Source organism: Hemitrygon akajei, chromosome 10 (genome assembly GCF_048418815.1).
Source record: "Hemitrygon akajei chromosome 10, sHemAka1.3, whole genome shotgun sequence".
NCBI lineage: Eukaryota > Metazoa > Chordata > Chondrichthyes > Myliobatiformes > Dasyatidae > Hemitrygon > Hemitrygon akajei.
This window is the reverse complement of record NC_133133.1, coordinates 128,599,969-128,622,337: the sequence shown is the minus strand read 5'-3', so window position 1 is coordinate 128,622,337 and position 22,369 is coordinate 128,599,969. Positions and strand designations below refer to the sequence as shown.

General features: G+C 41.2%; 1 protein-coding gene across 2 annotated transcripts in view; it reads right to left on the bottom strand.

Annotated features, from left to right (window-relative positions):
* Positions 1–22,369, bottom strand: part of nup205 (nucleoporin 205) — a 131,179-nt gene that overhangs the window by 37,686 nt on the left and 71,124 nt on the right. For both annotated transcript variants that reach the window (XM_073058947.1, XM_073058948.1), the window contains 10 exons: positions 21,453–21,617; positions 20,943–21,067; positions 18,419–18,533; positions 18,019–18,168; positions 14,354–14,428; positions 11,455–11,612; positions 10,465–10,545; positions 9,088–9,279; positions 5,265–5,505; positions 4,194–4,292 (listed from right to left, as the gene is read on the bottom strand). In XM_073058947.1, the coding sequence (XP_072915048.1) occupies positions 4,194–4,292; positions 5,265–5,505; positions 9,088–9,279; positions 10,465–10,545; positions 11,455–11,612; positions 14,354–14,428; positions 18,019–18,168; positions 18,419–18,533; positions 20,943–21,067; positions 21,453–21,617 (1,401 nt within the window). The remainder of the gene's footprint in view (positions 1–4,193; positions 4,293–5,264; positions 5,506–9,087; positions 9,280–10,464; positions 10,546–11,454; positions 11,613–14,353; positions 14,429–18,018; positions 18,169–18,418; positions 18,534–20,942; positions 21,068–21,452; positions 21,618–22,369) is intronic.

Here is a 22,369-nt window from a genome sequence, read left to right as displayed (position 1 = left end):
GACATGAGATCTGTGGAAAGAAACATGAATCAAGGTTTCTAATCTTACCAACATTGCTTGCGCCTCGATGAAATGAGCACTTCCCAGTCAAATGCTGTGTTTGAATTATGTTCACATTTTCTCCGAAATTCACCATACCTGATGTGTGAGCCAAATAAGGTAATAATCACCTCATCCAGCAAAGCTTATCATTCTATTTGCCTTTTCCTTTTGGGATCTGCGTTTAAGTACAGCCTCACACATAAAATATTGGAGGAACTCAGCAAGTCAGGCAGCATCTATGGAGGGGAATAAACAGCTAATATTTTAAGCTGAGAACCTTAATCAGGCCTGGAAAGGAAGGGGGCAGGGTTTCAGCCTGAAATGTCAAGTGTTTACACCCCTCCATGGATGTTGCCTGCCTCGCTGAGTTCTTCCAGCATGTTGTATGCATTGCTCAAGATTTCCAACTTATGCAAAAGCTCTTGTTTCAGAACAGTCTGGTTCTGAGGAAAAAAATACTGCTGGAGGAACTAAGCAATTGAGTGCACCACTACTCTATTCACTCAACAACCATGACTGCGTGATTAGAAACAGCTCAACTGCTCTCAATAAATTTGCTGATTACACAACTATTATTGTGGAGGCTTACTGCAGGGAGATAGTTCAGCTGGTTGAGTGGTGTCGCAACAACAACCTTGCATTCTACGTTAGTAAGAGCAAGGAATTAATTGTAGATTTCAGGTTGGGGAGGCTGAGGGAAACGCACCCGAGGGAACCCCTCATCAAGGGATCAGCAGTGGAAAGGGTGAACAGTTTGAAATTCCCGGGAGTCAACATCTCTGAAAGTCTATCCAGTCAACATATTGATGCAATTATAAAGGCATGATATGGGCTATATTTCATTAGGAGCTTGAGGAGGCTTGGTATGTCACTAACGACTCTTACAAATTTCTATAGATGTACCAAGGAGAGTATTCTAACTGGTTGCATCACTGTCTGGTATGGAGGGGCCAATGCACAAAATCAGAAAAAGCTACAGAAAGTTGTAAACTCAGCCAGCTTCATCATGGGCACAAGCCTCCTCAGCACTGAGGTCATTTTCAAAAGGCAATGCCTATAGAAGGCAGCATCCAGCATTAAGGATCCACATCACTCAGGGCATGCCCTCTTCTCATTGCTACCAATCAAGGAGTAGGTAGAGGAGCCTGAAGACACACACTCAACATATTAGAAACAGCTTCTTCTCCTTCGGCATCAGAACTCTGAATGGACAATGAACCCACGAACACGACCTCACTATTTTTTTTACCCTGCTTTTGCACTACTTACAGTCGACCTTCACTAATCCGACTACCTGTAATCCGGTTCCTTCGATAATCCTGCACTGATTTCAGATTTTCCACGCAACTTTAATTTCAAATTTCCTGAGCTACCATACCAATGTGCTGTGCATTGTTTTGGTTGCGCTAGATCTGTTCACGTGTTGGTGCGCTCTTGTAAGTAGATGGGCGATTCCTGCTTGTTTTCCTGCATTTATTAATATCATTTGTGTGAGGCGCAGCTGCCCGGCACCCGCCAGCAGCGGGGGGGAGCTGGTGCACGCTGGGTTGATCCACTTTCTTGCCCGCCTGCTGGCAGTTGCATACTGCTCTCCAGCATTGCCTGGCCGGTGCTCCGTTCTCTTCTGCCTACCACCTCAGATCAGACGTGGCGACCCGCTGAATTTAAGCATATTACAAAGCGGAAGAAAAGAAACTAACGAGGATTCCCTCAGTAACTGCGAGTGAAGAGGGAAGAGCCCAGCGCCAAATCCCCGACTGCCTGGCGGTCGTGTGAAATGTGGCGTATAGAATATCTCCTTTCTCTGACTTCTGCTTCTGCTCACCCAGATGTGCTGCACCATCATCAACAGTTTTGAAGAAACCGTTGTGCCAGTCTCAGCACCAGTTCCTGATGCTTCACTCATTTTTCAAGATGAAGATGTTGATGATCCTGACAACCCCATGCTTGCAGACATGTAACTTTGCCTGAAGGTATATTAAATGTCTCACTTTAGAAGCAGGAGTGTTCAACTGTTCTGTATAAGTTAATTCCTGTACATTTACCTTATCCTTTGTTTTATCTGTGCCTGTACAGTATATTACTTTATTAAAATTTCACTTGCTACTCATTTAATATTTCTGTTTCATTATTATCTAACTTGTACTGATTTACATGATATTTTAAAGGTATGATGAGGCGATTCGCTATTGCTTAATGCGCTTCTTCTGTAATTCGGCATTTTCACTAACCCGGCACTCCTCAGGTCCCGATGGTGCCAGATTATAGAAGGTCAACCTGTACTATATTTTTTATATATATTTCTTATTGTAATTTATTGTTCTATGCATTGTAATGTACCTCCGCCACAAAACAACAAATTTCACAATATATGCCAATGATATTAAACCTGATTCTGATGGTTGGGGAAGGAATGATTGACATTTTGGGTTGAGAGTCTGCATGAGGACTGAGAGTGGAAAGGGAAGATTGCCATTATTAAGAGGAGGATGAGCGAGAAATGGGCTGGTAAATGAAAGCTAGATTGAGAGGTGAAGGATAAATGGCAGAGTAAGCCAGGTGGGAAAAGGTGGAGATGGGAGACAGAGGTCAAAGAAAAATTGCAGATAGATCCAGGTCAGGGAGTGAAGAATGAAGGCACAGACAGAGAATGAAGGTAAATCATGAGGACACGAAGGATACAAATTCTGGATTCCGATAAGCAAGAATGGCGATAATCAGAATAATACAGTAAACAAGAACTCATTAGTGTCTGTGGGAGGAAAGGAATTGTCAAAACCCTGCATCAGAATGAGTGTAGAAAGGTGAAATGGCCAGTACAGAGAGGAGAAAAGAGCAAGAAAGGATTCTGGGGAAATGCTGGACTGAGGAGAGGTATAGAATAACAGGTAGGGGAGGTGCAAGACAGCAGTAGATGGATGAGTGGATAGATGAAGGCAGATAGAGATGACACAGCTGCAGGAGGAAGATAAGCAGAAACAAAAAGCGCTTCTGATATGGTAGTGAGAATGGGAATCATTAGGGGAGAGGTGAATGGCAGTTGGAAACATTATTTTTCAGGGTGGAGGGAGTTATCGGAGGAAGGGAGAAAGAAAAAACTGTGTAAAGTGGGTGAATGAAAATAGTATGGGGGGTCATAATGGAAACCACAGATGGAGGGATGAGAGAAAAATGAATGGAAGAAGATGGGGGTAAGGGGATATGGTGGGTGCAGTTTGTGGGTAGTAGGTCAATAAAACCAGTAGGGAGAGAGACATAAACATGGGTGACAGGGAGCATCAAAGGAAAATGGAAGGACCAGAGGCAGAATGAGAGTGGGGAACACAGCAGCCAAGGAAAATTCAATATTCATTGAATTATTAACAATCCAGTTAGAATAGGAGACACTGTTCCTACAGGTTGCATTGACAATTGATAAGGCAGAGGACGGACAGGTCACTGTGGGAATGGGAATTGAAATGGTACACAGCTGGCCATTGCAACCAGGGGTCAGATGCTCTGCAAACTGATTACCTCGTGTGTCTTTGGTTTTACCGTTGCGGAGGAGGTTGTATTGCAAGAGCCAAGTACAGTAGATGAGGTTGGAGATGGTGCATGTGAATCTTTGCCTCAGCTGGATGAGCTGTTTAGATTCCTGGGGGATGGTGAGAAGGGAGGTGAAGAACCAAGTAGCGCAACTCCTTTGGTTGAAGGAGTCAGGGATGGATGAGCAGAGCAGGTGTTCACAAAGAGAGGGGTCCCAATGGAAGGTGGAAAAGGGTGGGCAGAGGCTGGAATTCAGAGCAGAAGTCTAAGAAACAGAGGAAATGTGAGACAGGGTTCCATCAACTACTGTAGAAGGGAGGCCACAATTCCTGAAAAGGGACATTTCAAATGTCATGGAATGGCATCTTAGCAAGAGAGGGTGGGAACAGGTATAGTCAAGGTAGCTGAGAGTCCCCATGGATTTCTGGAAAAGGAGAGAGAGAGAGATCCAGAAAAGGTTAATTGTGCTGAGAATGAACTAACACTTTAAATCCAAATGGTTCTGCATTTTAATTGACCGAGTATTAGATTCCACTCCTTGGTTCCAGATCACTCAGATGGATGATCAGAAATGTTGCACAAGAAAAAGCCATTGCTCACAGAGACTCAGAAATCCTTCCTCATACCTGTTTCCAATGTGTCTGGTTCATCAGGCTTCTGACTTATCTGCAGGTAATACAACAGTGCTCCATAGAGATGTGCTCTTACACGCTGGAAACCCCCACCTGCAACAACGACATATGTAAGTACAAGTCACCTGGCCACTTGCACTGCGCCAAGAGCGGCTGCCAGTGTATTTATTAGGAAATGAGTAAAACGCAGCCAAAAACTGATTTATAAAAATTGGATAATTTCTTTAATCTTCTATTTTCTTCACACAGATTGATTAAAAAAAAGTGGAATTCCAAACACAAAATGTTAGGTTTATTTATTATGGACTTCCCCATTAGTTAAAACAGGAAAAGCTGAGTGGATATTGACAAATAATTGTTAGCTTTCATCTAAACATAGAACAGTACAGTCCCTTCAGCCACAATGTTGTGCTGACCTCTAACCTACTCTAAGATCAACCCTTCCCTTCTACATAGCCCTCCATCTTTCTATCTTCCACATGCCCATCTTAAATGGCCCGAATGTATCTGCCTCTACCACTACCCTTGGAAGCACATTCAATGCACCCTCCACCCTCCACCCCCATGCTCAGTATAAAAAAAACTTAACTCTGCCATTCCCCCTATGCTTTCCTCCAACCACCTGAAAATTATGTCCCCTTGTATTAGCCAATTTCACTCTGGGAAAAAGTCTGGCAATCTACTTGATATATGCCTCTTATCTTGTTCTCCTCTAACAAATCACCTCTCATCCTCCTTTGCTCCAAAGAGAAAAGCCCTGGCTCGCTCAGCCTGCCCTCCTCAGACATGCTCCCTAATCCAGGCAGAATGCTGGTAGATCTTGTCCGCAGCCTCTACAGAGCTTGCATGTCCTTCCTACCACAAGGTGATCAGAAACACAATATTCCAAGTGTGGTCTAACCAGAGTTTCATAAAGCTGCAACATTACCTCACGGCTCTTGAACTTAATCTAAGCAGAAGACATTTTAAAGATGCTGGGGTAGATTAAAGCTGACACAATTGGTGTCACCGCTCCAAGAACCTATTTACTCAGTGAGCAACAGTGACATTTTCAGTGGAATCTACCTGTTCTGAGGACAAAATCCAAGAGTTTCCGGAGGATGATGTGAAGTGAAGAATCTCCGATGGAGCCAAAGCTGGCTGATACATCTCCTGGTGCGATGCTCCCATTGAGGATGCCTTGAGAATGGGCACTGAGTGCCTGTTTCTGCTCATTGCGGACTGCCTGGCTGAGGTGAGCGGTTAGCGTGAACACTGTTCCAGCCACCACAGGCATAAGTTCCTGGGCAGCCTCCTCACTAAGGATCTAAGTGGGAGAGATGTAGAGTGTAAAACCATCACATTCCAGAGCACCAAGGTATATCCCCATGTAGCTCAACGTGATACAACTGTGTCAAGATTTGTTTTCTTTTCTGGGCTGTTAATCAGCAATTCCTAAAAAAGATGGTGAGTCACTAGCACCTGCTCTATTCTATTGCTCCAACCACATATTTGCATACAGTGTAGTTCTTTGATCTTCCTATTTCTTTCACTATGATTTTTAAAAATCTTCTTACCAGTTTGATTATGTAACTGTATTCAGTCTTCCAAGTACTAGAATCTCAGCTCATTTCCATCCTATTTTTTTTTTTTAAACACTCCATGCTTCCCTTCTCTGTCCTTTTCTATTTACTCCTTATAATACATTTGTCCTTTCAACCAAAAGTTGAGACCTCCAAAATCATGCCATTTAAGAGATTTAAGAAAAAACTGACACACCATTAATATGTCACTTACTAACTAAATGCTACATTGAGTCTCAGGTGTGTAAAGGTGAAGAACAAACTACCTAATGAAACAGTGACGCAAAAAGCAGCTAATACATCTTCATCTTTCTTGCTAATGACATGAGAGGAAAGCGTTATTACTGCTTAATGGAAAATTAAACATATTGATAGATCTAAAGTTACACTAAGCAGGTTTCATTTTTAAAATAACTTAACACGTCAGAGCAAAATGCAAGAAGCACTTCAGTTCTATCCTTGTGACTGGATTATGGGAAATTAAGAAACTGCTTTTAAGAATGAAAAATACAAAGAAACAGACCATCTGGTCCCTCAAACCAGTTCGGTCATTCAACAAGGCTTTCCTTTCACAGCACCAACTTCTTGTACTAACCTCATAACATACAAAACTCATTCTCTGTTTTGAATATACATGGCAACTAAGCCATCACTGATCTAAGGATTAAAGATTTGCAAAGTTTCACTAACCCCTAAGGCAGGAGATTTGTTTTCAGCTCAAATCCTCTTACCCTGAGATCTTGACCCCAAATTCTAGACAGCCCCACCCATAAGGGACTTGAAATCTTTTGTACTTTGCCCTTCAGTTGGCTAGTGTTTCTAATGCAACCCCATTCATTTAAGGTGGACTTCTAATGCTAGTTAGAGGGAGTTGTTGCTTTGCTGCTGCTTATGTGTGGGAGGGAGGAGCTGAGGGGCACTTTGGGGTTCTAACATTTAACTGTCATTCATTCTTTGGGGGTACTCCTCTATTTTTGTGGATGGTTGTGAAGAAAAAGCATTTCAAGATGTATATTGTATACATTTCTCTGACATTAAATGGACCTTTGAAATCAAACCTATCTATAAATCCCTTCCAATTATCCTACCGCGAGCCTTTACTTGGGCTAATTTACAGTGGCCAATTAATTTATCAGCAAGCGTGTACTAGGGATGTGGGTGGTAACCAGAAGACCCACTGATCAGAGGGAAGGTTCAGATTTGTTTGTCACATGTATATTAAAACATACAGTGAAATGTACCCTACCCATAGAAAGCCATAAGATTCTTATATCTTTACAAAAATATGAATCATTGTTTTGTTACAAAACTATTGTATTTTTACAATGAAATAAATTGACACTAATCTAAAAAAAACAAGGAATATAGGTTTTGCTTGCTAATACTGTACCTTTCTTCCTAGCTTAGTCCTGCCATCTAAGGAATCAATTTAGTGAATCTACATTACAGTTCCTCACTGCAAGTATAAGCTTCTTTAAGCTGAGTGACCAGACTTGCACACAATATTGTAGGTGCAGCTGTACCAGACAGCTACACAATTTTGATAAGGCACTTTTTCTCTTGTACTCAATGGCTCTTGTAATAAAGGCCAATGTACTGTTTGCTTTTTGCTTCCTGTACCTACATGTTATTTTCAGTGATTTGTGTACAAGGATATACAAGTTTTTCAAAAATAAATCTAAAACATTTCAATCTTTCATCACTGAAAAACAGTTAAATTCTGTCTTTTTTTCTACCCAAGCAAACGGCCTATTATTCCATGCATTATTCCAACTACCATGTGCTCAATCTTTCACAAAGTCCCTCTCCTCCACATCCTTCTCAAACCCAACTTTATATCTTCAGCAGATCACTGGAGATGTCTTGCACTGATTCCTGTGGCACCCCTTTAGACACATTCTCCACTGAAGTAACCTCTTTCTTCCTACTCTCTGATCCATTAACCAAACCTCAGTCCAGGCAAATATTCTACTCCATATTTTGCATTTCAGCTTTTTGTAAATACTGTCTTGTGTGGCCTTCTGGATGCCCAAATATAACTGGCTTACCTTTATCCATTCTGCTTATTACATCACAGAATTCTCATCATTTCTCAAGCATGATTTTTCTTTGAGAAGTCAGTACTGGTTTTGCCTAATCTTAGTTACTTATTATATATATGTCCTGTGACCACTTCCTCAAGAATAGACACCAACACTTTTCCATGTAATGTCACAATAACTGCTATCAAATTAGTGGTTTGTTTCTCTCTTCTCTAATTAATAGAGGCTACCTTCTAATCTGTACCAATTACTCAAGAATACAGAAAATTTTGGAGATAACACCCAGGGAATCCTATCCTACATAGCTATTACTTGAAAAACCTTGGGATGTAGATGACCAGATCTGGAGATTTAATGCCTTTCAAACCCATTACGTTTTCTTCAACAGATTTTCATTTTACTCATGTTGATTGCATTCAGCTACTAATTCTCTCCAAATCTGTTGTTCTCTAGAATTTTTGCTGCACCCTACTTGCTTCTTCTATTATCGGACCCTTGAATGGAGCTCTTATTTCTTGTGTCTGTACTTTTACAATGCTATCAACCAGGATAATCAAACACCCCACCCACCCCAGACATTCTCCCTTCTCCCATCAGGCAGAAGATACAGAAAGCCTGAAAGCACGTGCCAATCTCACAATAAGACAACTGAATAGTCCCATACGTCAATAAGATGGACTCTTGACCACTCACTCTACCTCATTGTATTCTTATACTTGATCATTTACCTGCACTGCATTCTCTCTGTATTTTTATGCTTTATTCTGAATTATTGTTTTACCTAGTTATACCTCATTGCACTGTATCATGATTTGATCTTTATGATCAGTATGCAAGACAAGCTTTTCGATATATCTTAGCAAATGTGACAATAATAAACTAATACCAGTATCACCATAATTATCTACACACGTTTGTATATATTCCATGAATGTACACTATAATTGGTTTCTCCCATCCAAAGGAAAATTAAATTTCCTTAAGATTACCCTATTACCCTTATATGTGCCTCTGATACATGGAATTAAACAATGCTCTACCACTTACCACTAGGGGTGTTTAAAGACAACCTCCACCTGTATTTTTTGAACCTTACTATTTCTTAACTCAACTCAAACTAATACTGCTGCTTGATTTTCCATGCAAATAAATAATTTCTATCTACTTTTGTCATCTCATCATTTTTAAAATTTACCCATGCATGTGCATTTTTAAAATTTAAGTACTGAGATAATAAGTGGCAGAGTAACGATAGAAGTTTGCCACAGGATGTTTCTGTATCACCTTATCATGGAGCTCGTGCAGAAGGTCCCGGATGACCAACTGCCTGTCCTCTCCCTGAATGAGATCGGGGGGACAGGCCGCCAGTATGACCTCAACAAGCTGACGCCAGGACTCCAGCATGTGCTTCTTGGCATGGAGACACTCCCGCAGCTTGTTCCTCTCCACCACGTGTTGCAAAATCGTGCTGATTTCCTAAACAACACAGATGCAACATAAGAACGAAATATCCCACCTTAGTAGTTGGTAACACTCAAAATGGTTTCCTCTCTCAAAGTCCATGACCTGAAAACAATAACAATGTTCCAACAAACCAGAAATGTTTACATTTGACAGCTGGTCTGGCAATGCATTAGACGTGGTGAGACAACTGAACAAGTCAGATGGAAAGAAACTGTAGTGAGTTCAAACAGCCTTCAATCTAGACAAATACCACAAACTAAAACATAACTAGTCCTTGATAATGGAGAGCATTCTCTTTCTTAAAAGAACTTTTGAAGTAAGGCAACAAGCCTTATTTATTCCGTAAACTGATAACAGCAAGTGCAAAGATTCATTCATTGGCTCATCTCTAGACACAGTACCAACTCCAAGCAAGATCTGAAGGAGTGGCAGGGATAAATCGTCTCCCAGTGCCGAACAGAGGGAAATAGGAGAACTTCAGGCCTGCACCCCCATTCAATCTGAGTAAAGTTGATTTCTGCTGGTCTCTACTCCTCTTCTGTCCCATTTCTCTAGACCCCTCTATTTCTCCATCTAAGTATTTAATAACCCAGCTTTCAGAACCCACCAGGGCAGAAAATTCTAGAGATTCACCACCTTCTTGAAGATGAAATTTCTACTTACTTCAGTTTTAAAAGAACAGCCCTTTCTCTTGCAGTTATTTCCCTTTGTTCAACACCCTCCAACTTCTGAAAACATCCCAACATCTTCTCTGTAGAGCCCGCTTAGGATCTTACTTGCTTCAATAAGCTCACCCCTCATTGTTCTAAATGCCAAGGAATTCTGGCGTAAATTATTTTGTCTATCTTGGTAGGAAAACCCTCTCATCTCAAGGATAAGTCTGGTGAATTTCCTTTGGACTGCTTTTGATGCTTTGTACTACATCAAGGCAACCACCAATGCATGCAGTATTCCAGGTGACGGGCCTCACCAGCGGCCGGTACAACTGTAACAAAATCTCCCTATTTTTAAACTCCAACCACTGTGTAATGAAGGCCAAATGTCATTTGACTTCTTAACTACTGAATGTAGCATTATAAGTATTACTGCAAGGCCAGACCCTTTGTGTTCAGTACGGCACAGATGCTTACTAAATGGATATTACTGAGAGTGTTGCAAACTACAAACAGAAAATAAATCCATAGCATAGAAGCTCACCTCCATCAGTATGGGTCTTTGTCCTATGGCTGCTATTCCCTGCAGGGCATTTATTTCGGCAACCAGCACTCTATGAAGGAGCTGGGTGGAAAACAATGAAATCATTAATATTGCAAGATGACACTGGAAGAGCTATGTCATCATACCCAAAGAGTATGTATCCTGGGGAGGGGGAGATATTTTGCATCCTCTGATGGTGTTACCACAATACAGAAGGTACAGTAAGGACAGCATTCAGGAGCCTCCCAAACATTTAATTCTGCTGTCTGTCAGACTGGCATTGTCATCAAACCGTAAGTCTTTGGCAATGCTTATGACCTGCTGGATCCAGTGTGGGTCTCACCTTGTACCTTGGGAGAACGGGCTTTCTAAACAGCTGAGCTCACAGCCTGAAACGTCGACAGTGCTTCTCCTTATAGATGCTGCCCGGCCTGCTGTGTTCCACCAGCATTTTGTGTGTGTTTGAATTTCCAGCATCTGCAGATTTCCTCGTGTGAGCTCACATTCCATGGGCCAGGCTTACCTCTCCCTGAGACAACGGGCAAACTTGCCAGGATACATCATCAGCAGACCACATTTGATAACGGACAGGGGCAGGTGGTTGACAAGGTAAGGGAGTGAGAGACCAAGCATATAGAGAGGCCCAGTGCGCAAAATAGAGAATGGCAGGTAATGGATTACGCTGCTGCTATACGGCTCCAGTGACATCAGGGGTTTATCCATGGGGTGTCTGTACCTTCACCTGAGGTTTGCCTGGATGCTCTTACATATCAGATATGCATTAATTCGTTATAGCTTAGTTTGAGGTAATTAGCAAATCAAGGGAGTTGGCCATGTGGTTGAGAATGGGCTACAGAGAAATGAACTGGGAGTGGGATTGATGAGAGTGCTCTGCTGAAAGCCAGCAAGGAGCCAATAGTGAATGAGGCAAGGTTCAACAGGGCAAGCTGGCCGGCGAGACAGACACACACCCAGGTCACACTCAGTTACCTTCACATTGCAGACAGTCTGGCCCTGCTGGTTCTTGTGCTCACACTTGTGGATGACCTGCTCAATTTGTGCACGATCAAAGAAGTCCAGGTGGAGCTCTTCTGTGCTCTCTTGGCAGAAGTCAATTGAGTCCAAAATACTGAGGATCTTTCGACGTACTAGATCAAGGACAATATTCAAACATTGATTTTCACAGTAAACTCTTTTGAACTATTTCAGTAATTATACATTCCTAAGGAGGTAATGACTTTCATCCAAATTAGTGATCGCTCAGCCAACAGCCGCGTAAGTCACACGCAGCCATGACCTGACCGATTCCCAAGTCAATGTATCACAGATGAACCCCCAATACCACTCTAATGGTTTTTGAAAGCATTTGAAATTAAATTCAATCTAAGTTTAACAAAAACACTTAGAAGAAAAATATAATAAATTTACTTGAAAAACTCATTTGAGTTAATTAACATATCTATACAGTGAAATAATTTAAAAAATCAACTTAGTTAAATTGAGTTTCATGTGGTAGTGGTGCTGCAGATAGTGCTACTGAAACATAGCTCCAGCAAGCCAGCTTCAACCCCTAATCTCAGATGATGTACGTGTGGAGTTTGTGTGTTCCCCAATCCGGAGCCAAAGACTGGAGGTGGGGTGGCAGCCTGTCATGGGTTTGGAGGTCAGTCTGTATATTTTACTGTTTTGTTTTACTTTTTTTTTTGCTGCTGTTTGTGTTATTCTGCTGAACACCGTGGGTATGCTTTGTTACTGCTGGAATGTGTGGTGACATTTGCAGGCCACGTTGGCTGTTAATGGAAACAACACATTTCAATGTATGTTTGATATACATGTGATAAATAAATCTGATTCTTCCCTCCGATGACTTGATTCTCCCAGGGTTCTCTGGTTTCCACCCATATCCCCAGTATGCACTTGCTGATAAATTAGTTGGCCACTGTAAATTACCCCAAGTATAGGCTCATGGTAGGACAACTGGAAGTGGTTTATAGGTAGGTGAAATCAACACAAAAAATAGTACTACTGATTTAAATACTGCGCAACCTCCTTCTACACCACCAGCAAATTTGAGAAACTAGAGTTAGAAGTCCACCTTAAATGAATGGAATTACATTAGAAACACTAGCCAACTGAAGGGCAAGGTACAAAAGATTTCAAGTTGCTCAGCTCACAGTATACAGAAACCCTTAGACTTAAGAGAAAGCCAATTGTTAGCCAGGTCTACTCCAGACCCACTGGAAAGATTTCAGTGCAATCTGCCCCATTATATTTGCTGAAAATGGTTTATGTAATCGCAGTGCAGATGTATTAGTGCAGTCTGCATTGGTCAGTTTTGGGCCCCTTATCAAAGAAAGGATGTCCTGTCATTGGAGTGTTTTGTATCTCTGGGCCTGTACTTGCTGCAGATTAGAAGAATTGGGGTGGGGGGGGGGTGTTTCATTGAAACCTATCAAATACTAAAAGGCTTCGATTGATTGGATGTGGAGAGGATGTTTCCAATAGTGGGTGAGTCTAGGACCAGGAGGAAACAGCTTCAGAATACAAAGACGCTATTTTAGAACAGAAATGAGGAAGAATTTCTTCAGCCAGAGGGTGGTGCATCTGTGGAATTCATCCCCACAGACAGCCATGAAGGCCAAATCATTGGGTATATTTAAAGCAGAAGTTGGTAGGTTCTTGATTAGTAAGGGCGTAAGAAGTTACAGGGAGAAGACAAGAGAATGCGGTTGAGAAGGATGATGACCTTAATGACTATCGCCCGGTAGCACTCACATCGACAGTGAAGAAATGCTTTTGAGAGGTTGGTCATGACTAGACTGAACTCCTGCCTCAGCAAGCACCTGGACCCATTCCAATTTGCCTATCGCCACAATAGGTCAACGGCAGAAGCAATCTCAATGGATCTCCACATGGCTTTAGACCACCTGGATGACACAAACACCTATGTCAGGATGCTGTTCATCGACTATAGCTCAGCATTTAATACCATCATTCCCACAATCCTGATTGAGAAGTTGCAGAACCTCAGCCTCTGTACCTCCCTCTGCAATTGGATCTTCGACTTCCTAACTGGAAGACAACAATCTGTGCGGATTGGCGATAATACATCCTCCTCGCTGACGATAAACATTGGGTGTGTGCTTAGCCCACTGCTCTACTATCTATATACATATGACTGTGTGGCTAGGCATAGCTCAAATACCATCTATAAATTTGCTGACGATTTAACCATTGTTGGTAGAATCTCAGGTGGTGATGAGAGGGTGTACGGGAGTGAGATATGCCAACTAGTGGAGTGGTGCCTCAGCAACAACCTGGCACTCAACGTCAGTAAGTAAGACGAAAGAGCTGATTCGAAATCAGCCATGATGGAATGCGGAATAGGCTCGATGGATTGAATGCCTCAATCCTGCTCTGTCTTATGGTCTGTTCCCTTCAATCTTACAAAGTTGCTTTTTACTAATAATAGCAACTATTTAAAATTGGTGTATGAGGATATTAACAAAATGGATTCAGATTTAGGGACACAAATTTAAATATCTCTTTTTGTATGTCATATGGAATAACAACAGGCATGAATGTATCTGAGAAATAACTTTACTGTCTTGACCCAGAATATAACATATGGAGGAAACAAATGAAACGCAGCGAGGTATCAACACAAATCTTTGCCAATACACAACAGTTCATAATATACAGTGCTTCTGGTTTTTCCAGGAGCCACTAGCATCAATATCCATGAAACTATTAGGTGAAATAAACATTCAAACAATGATGTATATGGCCACATTGCAACCTCTTAAAACTCATTCAATTTCCTCCTGTCACCAAGCTGCAAAATGTCAACAGGCTGATCATGAGGAGAGAAATGATGGGAACACAATACCTTTGGAGATGCTGTCAAACTGTAGAAACCCAGTGATGGTTCTCATATCTTCCTCAAGACTTCCTTCGGCATCAACTGGTGGATCAGAACAGCATCAACATGAAGCAGCAATGAGCACTTTTGTACATTATACTATGATATTCATAAGGAATATCCATTAGAACAAGCGCACAAAAAATAGAGTTGATGAACACAAGGGAGATTACTTTGACTACTGTCATAATTGACTTTTCATAACAAGATAAAGTACAATCAACTGTTCATACTGTTGTCAACCAATTTGTTGCCAACTGGTGTTGGCAGAATCTCAGATGGCAATGAGATGGTGTACAGGAGTGTGATAAACCGCAGAGCTAAATGGTATTGCAACAATAACCTTGCACTCAACATCAGTAAGACCTTTCAGTCAAGAGAACAGACACTAATCCTCCTCCAGGGTCCAGCAATGAAAAGGGTAAGCAGTTTCAAGTTCCTCTGTGTCAACACATTTTATTTATCTATTGAGATACAGCACGGAATAGGCCCTTCAGGCCCTTTGAGCTGTGCCGCCCAGCGACCCCCAAATTAACCCTAATATCATCATGGGACAACTTAAAATGGCCAATTAACCTACCAACCAGTACATCTTGGGACTGTGGGAGGAAACCGGAGCACCAGAAGAAACCTACAGTCACAGGGAGAATGCACGAATTCCTTACAGGTAGCAGTGGGAATTTAACCCAGATCGCTGGTACTCTAAGCTGTTGTGCTAAACACTACACTACCATGCCATCCAGAACATCTCTGAACAGCTAACCTGGGCCCAGCGTATTGATGAAATTACAAAGAAGGCACCTCAGTGGCTATATTTCATTCGGAGCTTGTGGAGATTTGGTATATCACTAAAGACTCTGCTACAGCTGTACCGTGGAGAGCATTCTAACAGATTGCATCACTGACTGGTATGGAGAGGCCTGTGCACAAGATCAAAATAAAAGCTGCAGAGGGTTGTAAACTCAACCATCTCCAACATAGGCACTAGCTTCCTCAGCATTAAGGACATCTTCAAAAGGTGATGCCTCAAAAGGGTGGCATCATTAAGGACTCCCATCACCCAGGACATGCCCTCTTCTTGTTGCTACCATCAGGGAGAAGGTGCAAGAGTCTGAACACATACACTCAACTTTTACGAACAGTTGCTATCCTGTGGTCTATGAACATTACTGTTCTGCTTGCTCTTTTGCAGTCCTTTTTAAATACACATTTCTTATTGTAATTTATTTTATATTTTTGTATATTGCACTGTACTGCTGCAACAAAACAACAAATTTCACAACATATGTCAGTGAAAATAAACCTGCTTCAGATACTCCAAGTCTGTAGGTCACCAAAACAAGGACCCATTCTTCAATTGCCTGCAGTGGAAGGTCTGGAACCTTTCAATGCAATGTTGTCTTTGGTGGTCAAATAGATTTGTTTTGCTCTGGATATCTAGCAAAGACAAGACACTTCCATTCAATATTAATCAGGAGCACACTGTGAAGCTCCAAGCAATGAAGAGGAAAAGTAAACATTCTGTGAAAATACTTCCTGTTCTGATAAAGCTTCACAGTAGTTAAAACATCTAAATGATTGAAGAATCCTAGTAACAAGCACCCTGCTGACAAGCCTGACATTTACTGCCAATTGCTAATGGTCCTAATAGAAGTATGTGGTTTGCTCAGCCAATTCAGGGAGCAATTACAGTAGTCACTCTTCACCTAGATATCTCATTAATGTTTAGCAGGAAGCAGAATGTTGAAGGATGAATAAAATGGTCACATGCTATCAGCTATACAGCAACATTTCAGTCCAGATTCTGGTAACAGAGGGGAGTCTGAACAGAACCTTTGTTCAGATAGATAAACAGAGGTCAAGTTGCAACAATTCATTTTGCACAGTTTCTTACATTCTCTGGTTGATATTCAACCACTCAAATTACCCCTCCATTTATTATAGGCACTGGATACAGACAGGTGCAATTCTATGGAACTGGGATACATTCACTACTCCCACTCAAAAATCCATGCCGTCACCACCATCAAGACCTGTGAAAGGACATTGTATACAGATTCACAAGAGGATGTCAGTTTAACATTAGCTCACTTTGCTGACACTATGCACCAGTGGCCAGTACAGTGTTAGTGCAGACATCCACGATAAGGCACTGTCTAATTAACTTTACTGGACACAGCTCTGTGGACATTAGGCACCCTGAGATAGCTCAAATAGGTATCTTAGTTAGCATGGAGCTGTTGGACCATATGGCCTGTTTTCTTGCTATATAACTCCATGACTCAAAATGTACCAGAGTTAATAGGTTTCAGCAGATCCACTCATTAGAGTTAAAATCATTCCACTCTTAAATCTCAATTCTAAGAATGTACGAATTACTAAATGGAATGATCTGTCTTGATGGCATGTAAACAAAAGCTTTTCACTGCATCTCAGTACAATTGATAATAATAAACCAATATTTTCCTTTAAGGGGTTTTAACAGACAATTGATGTAGACAGCACTTTAACCACATCCAACTCAGCTACCAATCAAAGCTATCTCTATGAACATTACCACCCACCCTCAACTTCTCATCTTTACCACCTCTGCCATTATCACTATTGTGAAAAGCAGCTACATCAACTATAACTAACCATCAGCAGAATACCTGTTTCCCACTTCAGTAGACAAGAGGAGCTGCCTCAATAAGGGAACCCAAAAGACACATTAGGCTAAGCAACAAAGTCTTCAGCATAACCTGGTTGTCAGAGTTTAGCAAAAATAAAACTGCTTGGCTGTCACTTTTGATCATCTAGTTGCACTAAATTCAAAAGTGAGCAATTCAAAGAATGTTCTCGTAAAACAGACAGTTAAAGCAAACTAGCCTCATCTACAGTGACGCCATCTATTCTTTCCACGTCTCGGGAAAGTGGCCAACATAACTGAGGACCCTTCTTGCCCCGGACATTCTCTCTTCTCCCTTCTCCTGTCACGCAGAAGTTACACAAGTTTGAATCTAACTCATCAAGGCCCTTGTACTTTGTTTACCTGCACTGCACTTTCCCTGTAGGGTCAACTTGTATTCTGCATTCTGTTTTTCCCATTTCATTACCTCACTGTACTTATGGATGGCATAATCTGACCGGATGACATGCAAAGCAAAGCTTCACACTCTAACACACACAAAATGCTGGTGGAACACAGCATGCCAGGCAGCATCTATAGGGAGAAGCACTGTTGACGTTTCGGGCCAAGACCCTTTGTCAGGACCCTTCACAATGTATCTTGGTACATGAGGGTATTTCATAAACCAAATCAAAAAACAATTTAATGTGATATGTTTGAATGGAAAGAAGGAAATTCCAATGGTAGAAGATGTAAACTAAGAACACAGACTTACAAAACGTAAGGATAATTTTATTTTTATACTGCAATCCAAATGCTGCAGCTTTAAAGAGGACTGAAATAATATTCAATTTTAACTTCCCAAAAGGAAAAGTAAAAAGGGAAAAAAAATCTACAATTTCAGGTGCAAAACTAATTATGTCCATGCACGCTGCGAAGAGCCTGCATGGACATCATCATCATCTAACCCAGGTCCTTTAATGTTCTATGACTTTTATTATACCACTGCACTCTAAGTACTTACTTGTATAAGAACGCATCGGCACATCATCCAGCAGCAGATGGAGGAGACGCTGTGTGTGAGAACGTTGCCGATTCAGAGATGTCACACGCAGTTCAATCCCAGCAGTTTTCATCAGCCAAGACATCTGGTTCAAGGCTGAGATCTCATGACCTGCAGAGAGAAATTCTTCCAACTTTCAACAAAATAGCTATTTATTTTGATACGCACACTTCCTTATGCAATGCAAAGTCTCCAATACAAGAAGAAAACCAAACAAAAGGGCTGAAAGCAGAAGTCTAGCCTTGAATCAAAATTGCAGCAGGAGAAGGAATGAGAAATGGGATTCAAAAGAGAGAGAAAAGAAGCATGACACAAGGAAGTTCAAGAGAGAAGACAGGATAAGTTCTAGACATTAGTTTACCTTTAACTGCAAAGGGCAGATGTTGGAGTTGAGAAAAGAGAAAATCTTGGCTTGTTCTCAAATATCGCATGGTTGGACCCGAGGTATCGGAGTAAGCACACAGCTGGTAAATCACCTAGGAAACACGAGGAACTACTTAGTTATAAGAAGGAACTCCATATTTGGTTGGTTTGACCAAATGGGATCAAAGAACACTGACATCAATGCTGCCTGACCTGCTGAGTTTCTTCAGTATTTTGTGTGTGTTGCTATCAATGCACTTGTTTTAGATAAGATCTTATTCCACAGTCACCTAGGACACTTTCTTCAATCATCCTCCAACAGCGATGAGTGCACAGGATATAGTCCCGCAGATTGGTCTTTATCAATACACTGCCCTAATACAAAAGCTAACATAGCGGAGACACAAGAAGTTGCAGATGCTAGAATCTGGACCAAAACTTAAACTGGTGGATGAACTTGGAGGATCAAGCAGCATCCAGGTCTGAATCTGGGGTCTCGACCCGAAATTCGAACATCCCACTGCCTCCACAGATGCTAATTGATCTGCTGAGTTGTTCCAATAGTTTATTTTCTGCTGGAATAGTGAGCTTGTTCGACATGGAGACTGAGCAGACTGGGCCGATTCACTCCAAAGGTGGGATGAAGGAGAGTTTTCTTTAAGACATATGAAATTCTGCTGAAACTTAAATATAGAGACTAAAAGATCTTACCTTTAAGATTTTTACCTTCCATTTTTGTTCCATAAAAGCATGGGCTTCACCAGCACTTAATTCCAAAATCAAAAGCCATCACCATAGGTCAGAATCATAATGGGATACAGTTAAGGAATAAAGATCATTATAATGAAGGAGAGTTGTCTTTTGAAACCTATGAAGTTCTGCTGGAGCTTAAATGTAGTGGATATTTTTGTTTATATATAGATAACTTGTCTTGTACCAGTGGTCACAATCTCAGTGTAAAAGTTCAGCCATCTAGGTCTGTGATGAGAATGAATCTTGGGAATCTACACCAAGCAAGTATGTGGAGAATCAGTCACCAAGTACATTCAAGACAAAGGTGGATATATGTCATAACTCAACAGGCCAGTCAGGCTAACTCTTATATAAGTTGTAACTCTCAGGCTCCCTGCCTATAAAGGCAAGTAAGCAGTCACTACTTCATCCACTCATGTCACTATTTTCAGGGAGGCATGAACTTTCACCCCAAGATCTCTCTCTGTACATCAACTATTCTGAGACTCTATAGAACACCAAAAAATACATTGTATTATACTAAACTGAATTAAATTCCATCTGTTACTACTCTGCCCAACTTTGCAGGTGATTTATATTTCTTTGTACCCTTAGACAACTGTTCTCACTACCTACAACTCAACCAAATTTCGTGTCGAAAGCCAGCTGACTTTCCAGACCAGACATTCTCCATGTTTCAACGTGTTTCTCTTTCCACAGAAGCTGTGTAAGCTGACGACTGCTTCCAGCATGTTCTGTTTTCTCAAACAAGCAGGATTGGGCGCAACATACTGAGGCAGATTCTGCCCATATACAATATCAATGTGCAGGCAGAGACTTGTCAGAAGTAAGACACACAAATCATTCAGACAGAATGTCAGGTATGATTCCTTCTCTTGCCTGGGTACCAAGGAAATTTTGTCATTTATATTGGAAGCAATTTACACCATCTTTAATATACTCTTGGAACACAGAAGATGGCCATCCAGCCCTCCTGAGCCTGTCCAATTGGATCACAGCATATCTGTACCTCAACTTCATTTATCCAACAACACCATATCCCCCTTGATCCAACTACGATCAAAAATCTGTGAATGTCGTCCAAAGGCCTGGGTCACTAATCTGGCAAAATGAATTTGTATTATCTTTCAAGAATTGGACAAAAACAGTGATCATTAAACTACCAGGCGTGTAGCAAAAACATATCTGGTCCATTGATGGTCCTTCAGGGAAGGAAAAACTGCAGCCTTACACAGAACTAAATGAAATGCCTCCAGCAATGTGATACAATAATATACAAGAGAAAATCTGCAGATACTAGAAATCCAAGTAATACACACAAAATGCTGGAAGAACTCAGCAGGCCAGGCAGCGTCTATGGAAAAAAGTACGGTCGACTTTTCGGGCCAAAACCCTTCATCCTGCCAAAGGGTCTCAGCCCACAATGTCAACTGTACATTTTTCCATAGATACTGACTGGCCTGCTGAGTCTCTATAGCATTCTGTGTGGCACAATAATATGGTTACCTCCCTAGTTCTTTCTGAACAAATTACCAATGCATTCAATTCAGAGGCACTTAGGGTAAGTAATAAACATTAGCCTTTTCAGAGACATTCAGATCCTGTGAATAAATAAATGAGAATTTCATGGCAGTTTTCATTTGAGACTGAAGACTACTTCATTTGTCAGCAGATGCAAATATAGATAAATAATCAGATGTTCTGCTTAGTGAATTGACAGAAGCAATTTTAGCATTTCCATCAACAGAAGCAGGATAAACTGTTCCTACCTGATAGCAAAGCTCAGCCAAATGCGGAGACTCTTTGACAACAAGGGGTCCGTTCCTCCCTTTTGTGCCCTTCTCAAGAATGTTCAAAATGGAGTGAAGGCAGGTTCGTGGACATCCAAGGACTCCTTATTTATATTTTAAAATAATCAAGTTAGATAAAGTCATAGTAGATACCAACATTCAACAAGCTTTTTGTTCAATCAGACTGTGTAGGGCCAGTGGAATGGTGCAACCGCATGAGGTGTGAAGCAGAAGAAGAGGAAGAGCATGCGAGGGGCACAAGAAGATTGCAAGAGGCACTGTTGCAGTCATTCAGCACTGTCACAGCCTATTAAATTCAGCCGGCTTTGCATTAAACCTAATTCAGAAAATGGCCCCTCTAAACAAAAAGGTAATGTTAGAAGACACATGGTATATATAATAAAGAGAAATATACTTCCAAACTTTCATCTTCTTTGAAACAGAGCACCAGTCACAAATGCACAAGGAATGAGACTAGGTTTAAGTTACCTGGATCCTGCAGGTTGGTAGCATTCACTGGCTTTCGGATCTCGTAACCCAGCAAGTAGAGTGCCAAGTTGGGTGCTTTCAGTTCCAAGGAATTTATCAGCAGGTTCAGGATATGTATCTTTATGTTATGTCTGACCAAGCTGCTCTTCTTCTCTGGAACAATAGCTGTGTTGAGAAATCAGTGAATTCAATGAAATATTCTTTAGCAGTAAGAGTGAAGATATGCAGGAGGAGAGTGTCAGGGACGGGGTTGTCAGAGATTTGGTATAAAATCAGAAAAGGCTGCCATCACTCAGTAGATCAGGTAGCACCTTTGGAAAGAAAAAGGTGTTGACATTTTGAGTCTGAGAAGTTATTTTTAAACAGTGATCTCTAGTTCGAGGTTTTCACATACTCTCCATATCCATCCTATCAAGTGACTGCAAAATTTATACAATTCAATAAAGACCCCTCTTGCTCTTAAAAACTTCAACAAATACAAACCTTGGTTTAACGATCTTTCCTTTCAGATCAACCCAACACATTAACATTCTTCCTTAAATAATGCTAACACTCTACACCTTTACTCTCAATGCAATCTCACATTAAATATCTGAAGTGCAAACTCCTTACTTGAGATCTCTATTCCACAATCAATAAAGTTTAACACTCCATTTGTTTTGTTAATTTATTGCTGCACCTGCATACAAGCCTTTGCAAATTATATACAAGAGCACTCAAATTGATATGCATCTCAGAACTCTGCAGCATCTCACCATTTAGATAAAATGCTTTCTTTTTTTAAAATTCTTCCTCCCCATTCCCCAACTGGTGCCTTTAGCCCATTCCCCTCTCAGCCTGTGCTACCCATCACTTGCCAGCCTTCATCTCGCCCCGCTCTCTCTCACCACTTTATGCTAGCTATCTTCCCTCTACAC